This window comes from Heptranchias perlo, chromosome 41, assembly GCF_035084215.1.
Source record: "Heptranchias perlo isolate sHepPer1 chromosome 41, sHepPer1.hap1, whole genome shotgun sequence".
Classification (NCBI taxonomy): Eukaryota; Metazoa; Chordata; class Chondrichthyes; order Hexanchiformes; family Hexanchidae; genus Heptranchias; species Heptranchias perlo.
The window spans coordinates 6222531-6241459 of record NC_090365.1 but is presented as its reverse complement, the minus strand read 5'-3'; the positions used below and the strand labels follow the sequence as shown (position 1 = coordinate 6241459).

Below are 18929 nucleotides of genomic sequence, written 5' to 3'. Positions count from 1 at the left end.
GCTACACTCCTGAATCTCTGAATCATAGGTTACAGCACGGAAGGAGGCCGTTCAGCCCATCAAGTCCGCGCCGGCTCTATGCAAGAGCAATCCAGCTAATCCGACTCCCCCGCCCTATCCCCGTAGCCCTCGATTTTTTTCCTTTCAAGTACTTATCCAGTTCCCTTTTTAACGCCATGATTGAATCTGCCTCCACTACCTCCTCGGGCAGTGCATTCCAGATCCTAACCACTCGCTGTGTGTAGTAAAAAAAAAGTTTTTCCTCATGTCACCTTTGGTTCTTTTGCCACTCACAAATCTATGCCCTCTGGTTCTTGACCCTTCTGCCAATGGGAACAGTTTCTCTCTATCTAATCTGTCTAGACCCTGAAATATTTATTTTCTAATTTTCTTCTTGGTGATTGCTGCCAGAGATGGTTACGTTGGTACGATGCTCTGTACCTTGCCAAAGAAGCCATCCTTCATGTGTAAGCCTGACAGCAAGTAGTGACGGACATCACAGATGAGCTCAATCCCATCTTCACTCTGCACCCACGCCTGTGTATTTTTCAGCAGGGGTTACTGGGTAACGATTGGCAGTGGGAGCCATGACAGTATTGTCCTCTCTAGCCCAAGGACATGGAGGCTGCTTGCCATGCTCCAGTGGTGGTCTAGTTGAGAGCAGCTAACTTAGCACCTGCTGTTGATCAAACTTGGAATTTTCCTGTCTGTATGACTCGGTTCCACACTGGCTAGTACATTTACTGGTTGAGCTGTTGGTAGAGCAAAATTGAGGTTTTTTAATACACCATGACTTTGCAGCATCTGTCTCTATGCTGATATGCAGTCGGATAATGGATATTTACACAGAATTACATAGCATGTAAGAATGTACACAGCACAAAAGCAGGCCATTCAGACCAACTGGTCCATTCCTGTGTTTATGCTCCACACAGGGTTAGATGAATAAAGCTCATCAGCCTAACCCTCTATTCCTTTCTCCCTCATGTGTTTATCGAGCTTCCCCTTAAATGCATCATTTCAGACAGTTGATTCTATATTGACCAGTGCATTGATTCTGTATCCTTAATGTAGGATGTCTGTCGTACAGACAGTACAGTAATAACTTTAAAGTGCATATTAAGAAATAGAGTTGACATACAAAACCTTTCTGTGACTGAGCATCAGTGGTGAATTGTGTATACCATCTTGTCAAATTGAAGCTGTTGTGGGAGATTGATAGACTAGACCTTTCGATCTCTCCGGATCATCCAGTCCATCATTATTTTGGTGACACAAAATACATGAAGCCCAGTACTGCCTGACTAATTGGTATCTAGAAGCATCATACAGAGTTCACCCTTAAAGTCACACTGCTGCTAGGCCTTGTAAACATTGTTTCTCCACTCTGGCTGGGGGTAGATAGAATGGCATGGTAGAATACTCCCTCTACATTTCAGCCTAGTCTTTCAGGTATTGAATGCACAGATGCATTTCTCATCTTTAGTTATTAGCTGTGCACTTTGATTTTGCCAAAGCAGAAGTTTTCAGCCCAAGTAAGCTGTGTTTCATTCAGACTGGCTATGGACTTCATATAGTTACCACAGTAAAATTAATTTTAAAAATTAATATTTCATTTAGCATTGCCGTAATCAATCTGATTTTTTGCGTAGCTTTATCATTGTGATGTTGCATTGCATCACCTGAAAACAAAACTGGTTAGCCCAGGGAGACACAAGTTTTTCTGAACCTGCTGATGGCGTAAGATCTGTGTATATATAATCTATATAATATACACACAGCTTTTGAACTTGATGCACTCTTGGCTTTACATAACTACATGGGGTTTCTATTGTGCCCCTTTCATTTTTTTTTTGAATGAGTTAGTGAGCCGGCTTGGACTGGAGTGCTTTAGTAATCGCTGTTATGGATGCGTAGCAGATATAAGCAGCCATCAGTTTTTAGACTTAGAAACCTGGGAATGGAATACTTTTCATATTATGCACTCAGGCTTAACTCAGGCTCTACTCTGCCTCATCCTTAGCGTGAGAATTTTTGCCATCTCTGTTCTGCATCCTCTGGGTGACCATGCTAATTTAGTGCTGAATCGGGGCTGGTTTTGTATTGATGCTACTAAGTACTGGATTGAGACTGCCCAAACTCACATCTCATGGGAACTTTCAGATAGAGACGGCATTTTTATTTTAAAACACTGAATGTTGTTGTCCTTCAATATTGCCCTTCTTTTACATAGGAGAATAATTTGAGCTATATAACTAGCATCTTTTTGCTCCTGGAGTGTAGCAGACAGAAAATGGGTACTTGCTGAACTTGTGTATAAATGACCCAACCTACCTTTCTTGTGGATCTCCCATTGAAGAAATTACCTCTGCCTTCGGCCTGCTAAATGCATTGAGAGTTCAAGTCTATTACAATACACGTTATGATGCAAAATAGCATCACGGCATAAGCAGGTGGCCAGCTCAGCATCAGGTTCCCTGGCCATGCCACACTTCTCCCAGCTGTGCCCCAACGCTGGTCTCTGGGCTTACAAGAAAACAAGGTGCAGTCTAAAGGAGGGATAAAGGTGCACTGAAGTTGCTCTCCCAAGACCAGAACAAAAAAAAGTACAAAAGTGCCTATTTATATATAACTGTATACAGTGAAAGGGTTGATCTTGTTTGTGTGATCACACATTCTGCATACTCGGTGTGCCACATTTAATGCATAATTCATCATCTTTACACTTTTAAGAAGCGAAAGAACTTGCATTTCTGTAATGCTTTTTTATAATGTCAGGGCATCCCAAAACATTTCACAGTCAATTAAGTGCTTTTGAAGTGTAGTCGCTGTTGTAATGTGGAGAAACGCAGCGGCCAATTAGTGCACAAGATCCCACAAACAGCAATGAGATAAATAACCCGCTAATCTGTTTGTGATATAGGTTGAGGGGTAAATATTGGCCAGGACTCTGGGGGAACTCCCTTGCTCCTCAAATAATGCCATGGGATCTTTAATGTTCACTTGAGAGGGCAGACAAGTCCTTGATTTAATATCTCATCTGAAAGATGGCACCTCCACCAGTGCAGGACTCCCTCAGTACTGCACTGAAGTGTCAGCCTAGATTATGTGCTCATGTCTCTGGAGTTGGCTTGATTCCATGACTTTCTGACTCGGGTGAGAATGCTACCACTGAGCCACGGCTGATGCCCTTTTAGCCTGTATCCCTTGCATTTGGCTTTGATATGCAAAATCTAAGGCTCCTATTTTGCCTAGTGGGTAAAGGAACCACATAGTGCAATATTAAGAGGCAAAATTCTATTTCTAATCTCTGCTGCAAGAGCTGATCTCGACTAGGGAAGCATTTGGGGTACTACCCTTGAGCTAAAGAGGGGAGAAAACCAGCTGGCTTTCCCGCTCTTGTTCACCATCCATTGACTCGTTACTAGAAAATACATGTGTGGACGTCAAATGAGAATGAGGGATCAGGTTTTGCTTTGATGGTCTCTAAACAGAGGGCCCCCTGACGCTCATGGAGGTTCTTCATTGGAAGAGCCATCTTGTGTAAGGTACCAGAGGGCTGCTGGTGTCTCTGGTCATGTATCCCAGCATGAGTCCATGCCTTCAGGAGAGAAGGGGAGAATGCTGGGCGTGGGAGATCATGTAAAATCTCAGCATTGTTGGTTTCTCGAATCTTAGTAATCTATAAAAAATTTTAAATGGCTTGGCTCCAATTTTTTTGACATCTGGATTGATTACTAAAATTTGACTTCAGAGCTAAACACTCCAGGGCAAAATTATTCAGAGGCTTATTTTCTGATGACTCGACCAAGTTGTAATTCAAAAGAAGGCAGTTTAATGTATGTGTTGCACTGCGATTCCTTGCAAAACTGTCATGTCAACTCTGAAGGCTATTGGTGCAAAGTTTCCGTATATTATGTTTTAATTTCTTCTTGCTCGTTCATTGTAATCCGTAATTCTTTGCTCCTTGATACAGTGCAGTTGATGGACTAGACTGTCTTGTTTATCTGCAAGGATTCGGTTACCATTCATAAGCCCGATAATGTGATGACTTCATCTTGTCAGTTGCCTGTCATTTCCATTATTCAACATTAAAAGCGGTGTCATTAAATAATGTTTTAAAATTATGCAACTGTTGGAACCAGATTGAAATGTTTTAATGATGTGATGAACAGCTTATAGGATGAACAGGGTATCAAAAGATATTTTGATGCATTCAGTTAGAGAGAGAATTTGTAGTAAGTTCTTTTGAGCATACAGCATTCATGTGCAAACTGTGCTAGTAAGTATGATTTGACTGTAAGGACTTCATGGCCAACCTTGATCCTATCCATACAAAGATTGCTGAATAGAGATCAGGAGCAGAGATCCTGGCAATAGTGGGTCTAATTGTAGCAACCCCCACCTCCTCCTCATTACTGCCTTTATTAAAATCACCTAACTTGGCACAGGCCAGTGATGAAACCTTCCTGATCTCTGTGGTTTGTTGGTACAATCTCTGTTCATTTACTTGAGCTGTTGGAGGAGTTTCTGTTGAAAATGATGCTTGGATTTTAAATCTCGTGTTATTGTTGGATTAAATATAATTGATACTTTAGTCTTTATCAAATCCTTTAGCCTATTGTTGGGATTTTTTTGGTCTTATGAACCACTTTGAAGCTTTTGGCATTTAAAGTAATGAAACCTAAGTTAGGAGTTCTACTCTGCATGCTGCAAGGATGTAACAGTCACAGGTCCCATGTTCTCACTAGGATTTCAGTAAAGCCTAATGGTGGGTGGGAGATCTTTTCACACCGTGTCCAAATGAATGGAAAACATCTATCCGATATAATAAAAATAAGAGGAAATAATGGGCAGCGGATCCATCACTGTTTGACAAGAGAAAAGTTAGGTTAGCATTTCGAATAGAGACCTTTCATCAGAACAGACTCTCTCCCACGTAACCACTCGTGCTTTTTCTGTTGTTAAATGCTGACACACGTGCTGTGTATTTCCAGACTTTTCTGTTTCTACTTCAGACTTTCTGTCCGTACAATTAGATTTTTCCTTTCCAATCTTAGGTTGTGTTTGGAGAGAGCACATTGAACTATGTAACAGGGTAAAATACTGATGGTTACAGATCTGTCACAGATAGTGAGTGGTGGCAACAGTTTGAACTGATGAATTGAGAATATCACATAATATTAAAACATTGATTTGTGCAATTTTTCCTATGGCATGAGTATCTCTATGCTAAATGGTCCCAGTGATAACACTGCAGTCCCTTTCTAACTAGCAGAAAGTGGCATTTAGCAGGAATCAGAATTGAGTCTTCACCCTGACCGCTCAGTTGCTGATCTCCCTGGAATGAGCTTAATTTTCAGTTCATTTTTTCTATGTTGCTTGGTTCTGTTTGATGCGAAGAAACTTTGACGTTTACCCTAAATATTGAGCAGTAGGTGACACAAATTTGAGTTTGAAGTTGAATTTCTGTAAGTCTGGTACCTCACAAGGGCCTCTGGTAGCAAACCCAAGTTGCCACGTGTTTTTGCCTTCAAAAGCTTCCTTTAAAAACCCTTTTGACCTCAACTTTGGCCTCACCCACTTCTGCTCTGTGTTAAACATTCCACTAAGTTCACTGCTCAGATATTTTTCCTTTCTGAATGCTCAGGCTGTTGCAGCACTCTGCGATCTGCCATATTTAAAGCAACAGACACCCTGGATATTGTATACAGCTACTTTTTAGGAAGTGGTCCTATAATATAAAGAGGGTATAAATTTGAAATACTTCTGAATTTACAGCCTTAATGCAACCTTTTTCATTTATCCCTTCCCTATTGGGATAAATGTGTGGGAGGCAGAGAGTGAAGGAGATTCAGATGGAATTGATGGGATGTTCAGATTGAATTGCAAAATGTTAGGAAGCAAAACAGACTGGTTTGTGGTTTTCATTTTTTTCCCTAAATTTCTTCTGGTCCTCGCCTCCCTCCCAATCCTTACGCAATCTGTAGGATTAAACTCAAAGGACCCATGGCATTTCTGAAAACATTGCAGTGACACTGAGCAACTGCTGCAGCTCTCCACTGGCTAACTGCACCCACTGACATACTATGGTCTTGTAGAGAGCAGCACTGGATGGCAACTTGGATAAATTGTCACTCACAGGTTCCTCTGCAATAGCTTGATTGTTTTCTCAATCTTGCCTTTTGAAAAGAATCATGGTGGTTAACCCTTTCTCTGGCTTTCTTACGGATTTATTCTTAAATTGTATCCAAATGACGTGTTGGAGGTGGAGCGAAATGAGCCATATCCCTTATGCTTCCATTGCTATTCAACTACTGTCTAAACTTTCAAGTTTTGTAACTTCAGCTCAAGATTTTAAATTGAAATCATATTCTTACTTTTATCTTACCCCCCCACCCTGCTATCCTGCCTCAAGTTTTCTCCACTTGTTTCCTGAAGGTGGTTACTGTAGCTAGGGTACAGATTTTATCAACTCTAGTAACTCTCACTACCTTGTCCAAGTGGCCATCATTCTAGTGTATATCCCAGCAAGAATCTAAACCTTTGTAAGGACAGGAGAAAACTAGGGAGTGCAGGGTAATGAAGATTAATTGAAAAATCAAGGCTGCCCCCACCCCCTCTCTCTAGAATGGAGGTACTGAAGTCCATTGTAGACCCCCACTCCTGATCTATTAGCTAAGCAGGAACCAAGAATTGAAACTTGGACCTTCCTGGTTCCGTACCACACCTTGCACTACACTTTTCAGTTGAACCATTGAAAGAACTGTCCTTTATATAAAAATAAGATGTATGCACATATTGAGACAGAAAAATATAGGTCAGCGTAAAAAGGACTTGAGTCAGGAGGGTACGTTTTTGCTGTTGTGGTCTGTCAGGAAACATTCAATGGTTATCCACAGTTGTCTGGCCAAGAGAATTTTCCTCAAGCATGGTTCTGTTCTGTACATTACAATGTACATCTACAGTGCGTCATGACAGGAAATTACTTATTTTTGAAAATGCTCATTTCAGACATTGGCAGCCAAAAAATTAACTTGTCCTGTTTGTGCTGTGCAAATGTCTGAAATCCATCCTCCTCTCTTTCTCTTTCTCTCTCCTCCGCCCCCCCCCCCCCAGTCTATCTCTTTAAACTGTAGTCACTGCACAAAATGCTGTTGTTCTTAATCTCCTGTAGGCCAAGAGTCTAAACGACTTAACAGACTGGTGACTGGTACCAATTTTCAATCTGGGCACCCACCAGATGTCTGCACGGTTGTGGGATTTTTGTACGGGATAGTTTGAAAATCTTGATGTGCTTGGTGACCCTTCTACATCATAAACTTAAACCCTGTTAAAGAAAAAAATTATAGCTTTCATAAAGTTATGGCTTATACAAAGCTAGTCTGTGTAAGACCGAAATTCTGCAGCTTCAGTGAGTATTAGAAGATACGCGGAAGGTTTTGAATTCTTTCTTGCTACAGTAGTTCCAGGGTGCCAGCAGCCCTCTGGTACTTCATCCAAGTGGCCATTGGTCAGGTATAGCATAGGTGACTCGGTTATTCAACCAGGGAAAGGGGCTGGGGCATCTCATTCACATGTGAACCTTCCAGCAGGAGCAAGAATCCTGGCCTAGGGGTGTCTAGGCTAATTGTAGCACCCCAACTGCTGCCTAACTCAGCACTGACCAGAAATCCAACCTGTGACTATATGACTTTGTACCTCACCCTGCAGTACAGACTGTAAAGGGTAATAACAGTGAAATGAAATTACAGCACTGGAACTCTGATCTGCAGATCCCCACACAGTCAAAACTGACTCAAGATCTTAACCCAGTAGGTACTGAGCAATTCCGGTAGGATCTGGAGTTTTATTATTGCCTTTAATATTTAACAAACCGTGATCTTTTTGGAAAACTGGATTCTAATGCATTTGTAGGGTTCAGATATCCTACACTATAAGAGCAAGGCTGGAGCTGTTTATCTTACCATTTGAATTGTGTTCTATACCCTTGGAGAGTCTCGGCCTCTTTTAAACAAGTATGCAACAGTAATTGGCTGAAACTGAATTACAAAATGACCGCTATTAGAACACCATTCAAAGATGAAAGATGCTCCCCAATGAATGAATGTAGCTGCTTGCTGATTCAACCCCTGAGTGTTGTAACTAGGCTTATTTAGCATATTGGTGCCAATAAGCTATAGGGAGAGTCATTTCAGCCAATATGTTTCTTGTGCTGTTCTTTAATTCATCATCTCAAATTGCTCCCAGCACTGCCATCAAGTGACAGATTTGTAACCACTAGTACTTCACTATTGTATTATGTAGCTCAAATTACACAATCTGTAAACTAACTGTACTCCTGGGTGTTTCACAGTCAAAGTGGACACACAATTTGACGTTTACCATCAGTCCGAATTAAAATCCTTGTGGCAGCACAGCATGAGCTGTGTGGCTGTCCAGTGAATTCCTTACCTGAAATTTCATGTTGTCTTGTTAAATAGGAAGATTTGTCGTCTTGGTAGGAGAGTGCTTATATTTTAAGTCATGTGGTAAATTTAAAATGTAGATATTTTAATTGGAGTGACTGAGGAGTCATTCTCTTTGGAAAAAGTATTCATATGCATAAGATCATAAGAAATAGGAGCAGGAGTAGGCCAATCGGCCCCTCGAGCCTGCTCCGCCATTCAATAAGATCATGGCTGATCTGATCCTAACCTCAAATCTAAATTCATGTCCAATTTCCTGCCCGCTCCCCGTAACCCCTAATTCCCTTTACTTCTAGGAGTATATGTTTGTGTTTTATACCGCATTTCATGACCTCAGGATGGTCCCAAAGCACTTCACCACCAACAAAATACTTTTGAAGTGCAGTCACAGTTTTAATGTAGTCAAACTTGGCAGCAAATTTATGCACAGCAAGGTCCCACAAACAGCAATGAGATAAATGATCAGATAATCTTTTTAGTGATGATGGTTGAGGGATAAATGTTGGCCAAGACGCTTGGAGAACTCCCCATAACAGTTCCTGAGTACACTCTTGGAGTCTGCTTCTTCAGCCTATGCAGATAATCTTTGAGATTCCACAGATATGGATGGCTTGAGCTTTCCATAGAGCTCAGTCTTGTGATGGAAAGAATGCTAATTTCACAAATGTTGATTGATCAGCTGGCAGTGAGAGAGGGTTTTAGTGAAAGATAATGGGCCTGTAGAGTGATAACAGTGCTTTGACTAAATGTAACTCTACACCTTATTTACAGATTTTGAAATGTCCTTTCTGTGTGTGCTAATTATAAACATTTAGAAGATTGACTTTGAGAATATAAGCTGTAGCTTTACCTTCTGTCAGGATTCTAGTTTTTATTGAGATTGGAACATAGGAACAGGAGTAGGTAATTCAGTCCCTCGAGCCTGTTCTGCCATTCAGTTAGATCTAGGTTCATCTGTACCTCTCCATGTACCTACTTTTGTTCCATATCTCTTCATACCCTTACTCAAAAAAAATCTATGCACCTTGAAAATTTAAATTGACCCAGCATTGTCACCAGTTCCCCAAATGGCTCAGATGGCAAAGGGAACATATCACATCTATATAGATCAAGAAGGTCCCAAGTTTGGTCTGTCAAGTTAGGTGTTTCTACCAACTTGGTAGCAGTGTTCCAGTCAAGTGCCCCTGGGCAGAGACTCCTGCAGGAAAGTAAATGTGGATATCCGATGAGGATAGGACATTGCAATCATTGTACTCAGACAGCTGCCATGGTCTTGCGACCTTTTCGTTGGACCACTACAGACTTTTCAAATATTTTATGATGATTCGATTAATGATCAATTAATCTGTTTTTTGATTATGATTGAGGTAGGGACATTGGCCAAGACAACAGGAGAACACTCTGCTCCTCATCACGTAGTACCCTAGGATCTTTAATGTCCACCTGAGCAGGCAGGTTTAATGTCTCAACCTAAGGATGTTTTCCCGTTAAGTGTGACTGAAACTCTGCAATATAGTTTCTATTCCTGCAGTACAGTTTGCAGGGCTTGATGTGCTATCTTGGGCTGTGAGAAGTTCTTGGGCTACTCCAGTGACTGACATGGTGGGATGTGGCAGGAGGTAGGTTGATCTAGATTTCTTACTCCTTCCTTTTGTTCCTCTTACCATAATGGTTGTGGTGAGTCCTGGATTTGTCTCCTCCTTCCTACAATTATTTTTCTTGCCCCCTTGATTCTTAATTGTTATCTTTTAATAATAGACTTCTACCTTGGTCTTGGAGGGCTAGCTTAAGTGCAAATTTCTTGGGATTTTCCTCCTCTGTTAGGGGATCTCTAACGCTACTGAAAGAGAACTTCACACAAATATAGCTGTAAAGCAGCCTTTTAATTTGATATATAGCACCTTTTTTATTTATGAAATTGCATATTTTTTCAAATGTTGATTTTGTGTAGTTAGTAGCATTTTTATAATTTTTCTTGATTGAGAGTTCTGGACATTGGTAAACAGATTTCAAAAATCCTTGGTATCCTTTTTTTTCCCCCTCCTTTTTGTCTGTCTTGGATGCAACTGTACAGTTCCATAGGTTGCACTAGCTCTCTGGTGCCTTAAACCAAGTGTACATTCTTCATATATTAGCAAGGACTCTGATTTGTAGTTTTCAGAGAAAACTGTATGGGCTCATAGAATACTATCTCTAAAACATGGTGAAAATCCGGTAATCCCATGTATTAATGGAATTTGACTTATTCAGTCATCGCAAACCAGTGGCCTTGTGACGAATCTCGGCCAGATCTTTGATTGTGGGGGCAATCACAGTTGGGCTTGATGTTGTCCTTACCTGGCATCCACAGATACGCACTTTTCTGCAGGGGTCACCTGTGACGACAATTGTGAAATTCAGCACAGTGATATAGAGGAAAGCAAGCCAAGATTAGCCCCTTCAGACCCTCCTTTAGAGCTGGGAATATTCTGAGTACAAACAGAAAGAAAATCACAATGTTCTTTGAGCAGGAGCCCTGCCTGATCTTGCCTCTCCTTAGACTAGGGATGCCAAAATGAGCTAAAGCATCCCCACTGCTGCTGCAGATGAGATTGGCTAACTCCACACAAACCTGGGCTACTCCTGGTATATATGGTGCTGTGCTGTGCAAAATAGTTAATTCACTCGCTGAGCTATTAGGGGAGTCTGTCAATGTTTCTATTAACGAAACTGCAAAGAAATACGTTGTAAAAGCAGGTAACCTAATGGGCTGACCTAGTTGGAATTTGCTGCATCTGACTGTGTAAACATGATGGTTAAACTTTCAGCTTCAACTCTGTACCCTGATTCATACTGTCTGGTTCTGCCTCTGCTCCAAACCAACTTCTCCGACCATGTCAATACTCAGGCAGCCAACGCAGGTCATGCATCCCCTCCTAGGGAGGAAAGTTGCAAGGCAAATAAACTTAGGTGTCACCTTCTCGCACTGTAGCAATTTGTTGAGGAACAGCATTGGAGTCGGTCCGTGAACTAGTTTTTAAATTAGGGCACGACCTTCTTGATAAACAGCAACAAGCGTGCGGCACTTTCTAAACTAAATATGTCAGCACTTCTGCCACTTCTCGTGTTCGTGACATTTTTAAAATTTAGTTTGTGATTTTGTGGCCTGTGGTGACAAACACAAAAATGCATATTTGTGATTATTTTTAGTCCCAGTCTAGAGACTTAAATACATTATATCATAGTACTTAAAATGAAATTTAAGGCTCAGCTTTGCACAATGCTATCTCTAGAATATGTTTAAAACTTGACTGTTGGGTAAAATGTAATTACATTTCACTCAAGCATGCGCCTGTGCCATCTATACTTCAGAGTTCAGCTATTTTTATCTTTGACCTTGGGGTGTATGACACATTGAGTTTTAAATACCATTTTTACAGATGCCTGCCTCATTGTAGCAATCCTTTTCTTTTAATTTGTTTGTGAATTGCTGTTTACAGTAAAAGTGTTGGGTTTATTGTAAGCACTGGTTTCCTTTGCTGTACTTTTTTTAACCTTTTGGTGCTATTTTGCTGCAGAGTTGAATTTCACATGCTTTCCATACTGTCCCCAGACATGTTTGTGCTCAAGATGTATTGAGCTTCAAGGAATGGTTGGGAGGGACGGACTTGAATGCCCCTACACTGCAGTAGGGGTGTCAAGGGAAATGGAGTTGAGGTGCAGATCGGCCCTGATCTAATTGAATGGCGGAGCAGGTTGGAGGGGCTGAATGGCCTCCTCCTGTTTCATATGTTCCTACAGCACTATGCTAACTTCCATGTGCATGCGCAGTTTTCATAAAGTTTAGAGGTGGTAAACTAGAGACAAATGTTTTAATTTCTAATGTTCAGTTAAATAATGAAGACACAAATAGTATTGTAGTTCTAAACTCAGTGATTAGTTTAAAAAGGAAAAATAAACATTGAATTTTCTTTAACAACTGTCCGTTTTCTCCCCCTCCCCTCAATAACATGGACTGTTTGTTTGGATTGGTCCTATGTGTGGAGGGTGTGCCCAGTACCTCATCCATTGCTTATGTATGAGACTTAACAGTGAGTTGACTGTGGAGGCAGCTGACCAGGAGTTGTGATACTGCCCAGCAAATTTGATCTTTGGTGAATGAGCTGATATCAGCCAGGTCATTTACCCAACTTTTTTTTTCCCCCCCCCACTCCTTTTGTCCTCTCCTGTCTTTGGGATGCTGCCACTTGCTGGGTATTGTTTAATGACTGTGTGTGCCCTCTGATGCCTTGCTCAAGTGGCTCCTCTTGTTGCGTATGCCCAGACGGTGAGTGTCAGACTGTTTGCCCATCGTAGCAGCCCAGCGACTGCTCCATCTGAATTCAGCTAACTTGGCCCTGGGGATGAGGCTTGTGACACTCTGGTCTGTATAGCTTACATTGGGTATGCTCCTACCTATTCGGCTCTGGAGGGAGCTTTCCCCATTGATACGATCATGATTACTGAGTTAATCCGTTTTACTTTACTGTGATGGCAAATAAATGCATTCTGTCTCGCGATGCCATTGCATTTTATCACCTTGTTTCGATTTAAGCTGTTGAGCTGCTCTACAATTAGGCTGTTAAGGGTTTGAAACAATTCGGTCAATATGTGCAGAGATGTGAATGTTCTGACCTTGACCATGCTGATGTGATTGAGAGGGTTGCTGGTGAGATTAGGTTTGATATTTGGATACAGAACTTCCTTTGAAGCTTTCCCAGAACAATCTTTGGTCTTCTACCATTTCCATTTTTTTAAATGTGAGATTTTCAAATTGAAAAAACAAAAGGGATGATTTACGTTTAAGGAGTGGCGCTCAATAGCCCAAAGCCATATTGGAAAGTCTGTGCAGCTGCTATGCATTTACAACATCCCCATCCTCAATGACGGCGGAGTCCAGCACGTGAGTGCAAAAGACAAGGCTGAAGTGTTCGCAACCATCTTCAGCCAGAAGTGCCGAGTGGATGATCCATCTCAGCCTCCTCCCGATATCCCCATCATCACGGAAGCCAGTCTTCGGCCAATTCGATTCACTCCACGTGATATCAAGAAACGGCTGTGTGCACTGGATACAGCAAAGGCTATGGGCCCCGACAACATCCCAGCTGTAGTGCTGAAGACTTGTGCTCCAGAACTAGCTGCGCCTCTAGCCAAGCTGTTCCAGTACAGCTACAACACTGGCATCTACCCGACAATGTGGAAAATTGCCCAGGTATGTCCTGTCCACAAAAAGCAAGACAAATCCAATCCGGCCAATTACCGCCCCATCAGTCTACCCTCAATCTTCAGCAAAGTGATGGAAGGTGTCGTCGACAGTGCTATCAAGTGGCACTTACTCACCAATAACCTGCTCACCGATGCTCAGTTTGGGTTCCGCCAGGACCACTCGGCTCCAGACCTCATTTCAGCCTTGGTCCAAACATGGACAAAAGAGCTGAATTTCAGAGGTGAGGTGAGAGTGACTGCCCTTGACATCAAGGCAGCATTTGACCGTGTGTGGCACCAAGGAGCTCCAGTAAAATTGAAGTCAATGTGAATCAGGGGGAAAACTCTCCAGTGGCTGGAGTCATACCTAACACAAAGGAAGATGGTAGTGGTTGTTGGAGGCCAATCATCTTAGCCCCAGGACATTGCTGCAGGAGTTCCTCAGGGCAGTGTCCTAGGCCCAACCACCTTCAGCTGCTTCATCAATGACCTTCCCTCCATCATAAGGTCAGAAATGGGGATGTTTGCTGATGACTGCACAGTGTTCAGTTCCATTCGCAACCCCTCAAATAATGAAGCAGTCTGAGCCCGCATGCAGCAAGACCTGGACAACATCCAGGCTTGGGCTCATAAGTGGCAAGTAACATTCGCGCCAGATAAGTGCCAGGCAATGACCATCTCCAACAAGAGAGTGTCTAACCACCTCCCCTTGACATTCAACGGCATTACCATCACCGAATCCCCCACCATCAACATCCTGGGGGTCACCATTGACCAGAAACTTAACTGGACCAGCCTTATAAATATTGTGGTTACAAGAGCAGGTCAGAGGCTGGGTATTCTGTGGCGAGTGACTCACCTCCTGACTCCCCAAAGCCTTTCCACTATCTACAAGGCACAAGTCAGGAGTGTGATGGAATACTCTCCACTTGCTTGGATGAGTGCAGCTCCAACAACACTCAAGAAGCTCGACACCATCCAAGATAAAGCAGCCCGCTTGATTGGCACCCCATCCACCACCCTAAACATTCACTCCCTTCACCACCGGCGCACTGTGGCTGCAGTGTGTACCATCCACAGGATGCACTGCAGCAACTCGCCAAGGCTTCTTCGACAGCACCTCCCAAACCCGTGACTTCTACCATCTAGAAGGACAAGAGCAGCAGGCACATGGGAACAACACCACCTGTACGTTCCCCTCCAAGTCACACACCATCCCGACTTGGAAATATATCGCCGTTCCTTCATTGTCACTGGGTCAAAATCCTGGAACTCCCTTCCTAACAGCACTGTGGGAGAACAGTCACCACACGGACTGCAGCGGTTCAAGAAGGTGGCTCACCACCACCTTCTCGAGGGCAATTAGGGATGGGCAATAAATGCTGGCCTCGCCAGCGACGCCCACATCCCGTGAACAAATAATAAAAAAAACAAGGTAGTTTTCTTTCTGTTCCCTCCACTTTGCTTTTACCCCTTCTGAAGACCGAGTCTTGCAGAGGCACAGTTCCAAAGATGCCAGTTGCCCTGAGGTACTAGTCCAACATCACCATTCTTCATTTTTGACCTGAACAGTTGAGAGTTGGCAGAACGTTCAACTGTGGGGAGGTGGTGACGCATCACATCCAAGCCTCGTTCAGTCCTTGGCTAGTGACCACATAGACGCACTTACAGCAGGGATCACTGGATGGTGATCAAGTGGAAGCACTGTTTTATTTTTCCTCCCTCATTCTGTCCCCACCTGAGGGGTGCTGAGGCCAGTTATGCACTCATGCTGCTAGTCCAATTGAGATCAGGTGATTCAGCCCAGAGATTGAACCTAGAAGCTTATTGGTCTGTATGCCTCAGGATGGGAATAATCAACTGGGGTTCCTGCTCCTGATTGCTGTCCATGACTCCCATGGATCTGTGGATATCTGATCAGGACAGGATCGTCCTCATTTGGTGCCCTTTATGATTAATCTGCCAACATTCTGTATAGGCTCTCACTTGAAGAATGCATGCTTGAGTGCATTAACAAGGAGCTCCCAGCCCTTGTTGAATTATACACTAGGAAGAATTGAGATGGGTAGAAAGTTGAGCGGGGTAGGGGGAGTGATAGTTTCTACTCGCTCATCATAGTCTTCCCAGTGATACGATCAAAGTTGGAATCTCTGCAGGGAATTTAAATGTAAACTAAACTGGCACAGCCCATGGAAGTGCCACTGGGTGGTCTGTTTATTTTTATACTTTAAATTTTGGGACAGAGTTCACAAATCAACGCTTGCTTCAGGTGGTAGCTTCAGGTAAGAGGCAGGTTGTTTGTAGTTCATCTCCCTGCAGTTCACATCTTACTTGGCCAAGAGGGAACCAGCTAGAGACCTACTCCAGACTTCCACTGGTGCACCAGGAGGCACCAAAAGAGTGGCGCCTCATACCTATTTTTTGTGCTTTTTTTTTTAATATAATCTTCTTCCATAGGGAACGTGCCTGGCTTCCCTATGAAAACATCATTGAGACCAGAAAATTGCGTTTGGGAATTCTGGGTGCCGGCATGTTGGACACTCCTTGGTGCTGTCCATTAGAATTCCACTGCACCATGTCACCATTTGTAGTAATCCCAAAACCTAACTTTAATTTGTGCATATTTACTAACATCTGTAAGACTAAGTATAGTCAGCAATGCAGGGCGACAGTTGCATTATTTTGACATGAAACTGGACTGATCGAGGGGCTACATTGTAGACGATCATTAAAACAAACAGTGACCATATTTATTTTCTTTTCTTTCCCCTTAAGTTTGTAGGGATCTCGTTGGTTTTCCTCCACTCTTGTGCTCAGTCTGCTGTCCTATTTTCTATTTCGTTCTCATATCCACATGTCCAGGTTATGGATTAGGAGTGTATTGAATGGCTGGTTGGTCCTCTATCCTAACAATGTACAATCTCTAGAGAGGGAGGACAGCCTGCGCAGCTGGAAATTCCCTGAGCAGGAGGAGGTAATGACCTGGAAAGTGACTGCTGTTCAGTGTGGCAGATAATGGGAAACTGCTGGATGAGAGAGATACAGAAAAGTTTAAAAACCTCAGAGAAAGCTGGAGGAAAATCCTAAGTGAATCTCTCTAAATTTGTCGTCCTATTCTACTGTTCTACATTATGGGAAAAAGTTATATCCTACTGTAAGTTGAAATACTGGTGGTTACAGGTCTGTTATGGGGAGTAGTGGGAGCAATTTGAAAAGATGAATTCAGCACATCACACAAGAATTACATTGACACATTGAAGTGTACTGGTTTAAGTGCAATTTTTGTCACAGTATGTTGATGTCAATATGTTAAACAGGCCTAATGACAATGCCTCGCTTGAGTATAAATATCAACAGGGTTAAGTTTTTTTTTGTATGTATATAATCCTGCTCCATGTATAGTTCAGCCCAGATAAATAACTTGGTTGCAACAATTCTTGTTAAATTTCGGTGCATTGCAAAGCTGAAGAAAACAATGAAAGCATATTGATCTTTGAATATTATAAGCCTTGTTAACTACTCCTAAATTGCAGCAGTTATTGAGTCCATTCCACCCTGTGCCGCCTCGTGTTTAGTGATAGTTGAGACGTTTTGTAAGCTTGGTTGCACTTCATTTTCCCCCCACCCCACCCAAAATAAAAAGCTTGGTACAAATTTTTTGCTTAACAAGTTATTGATCCAGAATTTCCCTTTACTCATATGCAAAGACTTGAGTTCGAGTTTGCCAGGTAGCTACTGATCATTGATCACATGCATGGGCTAATGTCACATGTAATTTTTGAAGGCAAATGAATGGAGGTGAAAACTTAGTGACAGCCTTATCTCCAGTTATTTGAATTGTTGTACTTTGTTCATTTTTCAGCTTTCATCAGTCAGTGGCATCAGGACCCTAAGGAAAAAGTTGTTTTACAGTTGCTTTCCCATCTTCCTTTACTTCAGCCTGGAAATGTGGAGGCAAAGTCTGAGTATATGAAGCTGCTTCAGAAGGTGCTGGCCTATTCCATCGATAGCAATCTGTTCATAGAGGAGAGTAGACAGCTCTTATCCTATGCACTAATCCATCCTGCCACCTCACTGGATGACCGGAGTTCTCTGGCCTTATGGCTAACCCACTTGGAGGAGCGCATGTCGAGCAACTACAGTTCACAGAATGTGGGCCGGGCAGACTCTATTTACACAGGAGTGTACAACCAAAATCAAAGGCAGAATGTCGAAGACAAACTAAATGAATGGCAGAATCGAGCGGATAGCGGCATGTGCGTCAGTGTCCCCGCTTGGCAGGACAAGCCAATGACTTGCGAGAATGGACATTTGCCTCTGCATACGTCTGCATCGGTGCCATCTGCTATGAACAACATTGGAAGCAATACAAGCACAGGTAAGGTAGACATTTAATTTATCAAGTTTGCACATAAAGACTGGCTTGTACTTGAGCTCAATTCACGAGTGTTTCTGGCATTGTTGCAGGATTTTGTCCCTGTGTAGCTGCTAAAGATTAATTTGTTGACTAGTGACCCAGTCAACAAAAGTGGACTTTGCATTTATCTCTTCTGTTCTACATCTACTTTCTTTGTGGCCAATTATGAAGCTTTTTGGCATTGGTGTATGTTCTGGAACTCTTTACTCTCTCTCTCTCCCCACCCCACTGGGTAAAGGCAGCACTGAATGCTAACACTAATCCGCACCTAGTAGAAGGTCCAAGTCTTGATTCTTGATAACAAAGTGCCGTTCTTCCTGTGTAAACCTAGACCATGAGTGATGGTAGGCTATTTGATGATGGAGGACATCACAGATGAATCTGATTTGGTCCTTGCTGAATATCCATATTTGTCTGCTTTCCAGCAGAAGTTCTTGGACATTATTTGGGAGTAGTAACCCTGGTCGAATTTTTTTTATTTTATTTGCTACTACTCAACACTGATTTTACATACATAATATCAGGCAAACTAGGTTTAAACACTGGACTGAAACAGTGCACAAGTGGCTCATGCACCGTAGAATTTACACCACCGATGGAGGCCATTCGACCTATGGCGCCTGTGCTGGTGCTAGCTCTTCAGTTGAAGTTATCAACTCCAATTACACGTCCCTGCCCTTTTCACATTTTTATATCCTTCCCTTTCAGATATTTATCCAATTCCCTTTTAAATGATGTTAGAGTCTCTGTCTCAGAATACTTGACCACAAGTGGGCTCCTATGTTCTGACTTCCCCTTTGTTCTTCTAGTGATAATCCTGA

General features: G+C 42.5%; 1 protein-coding gene across 7 annotated transcripts in view; it reads left to right on the top strand.

Moving 5' to 3' along the window:
* The window catches only part of LOC137305995 (protein Smaug homolog 1-like), a 75903-nt gene that overhangs the window by 21199 nt on the left and 35775 nt on the right, over positions 1-18929 (top strand). For all 7 annotated transcript variants that reach the window (XM_067974997.1, XM_067975003.1, XM_067975002.1 and 4 more), the window contains one exon: positions 17554-18069. In XM_067974997.1, coding sequence (XP_067831098.1) covers positions 17554-18069 — 516 coding nt within the window. The remainder of the gene's footprint in view (positions 1-17553; positions 18070-18929) is intronic.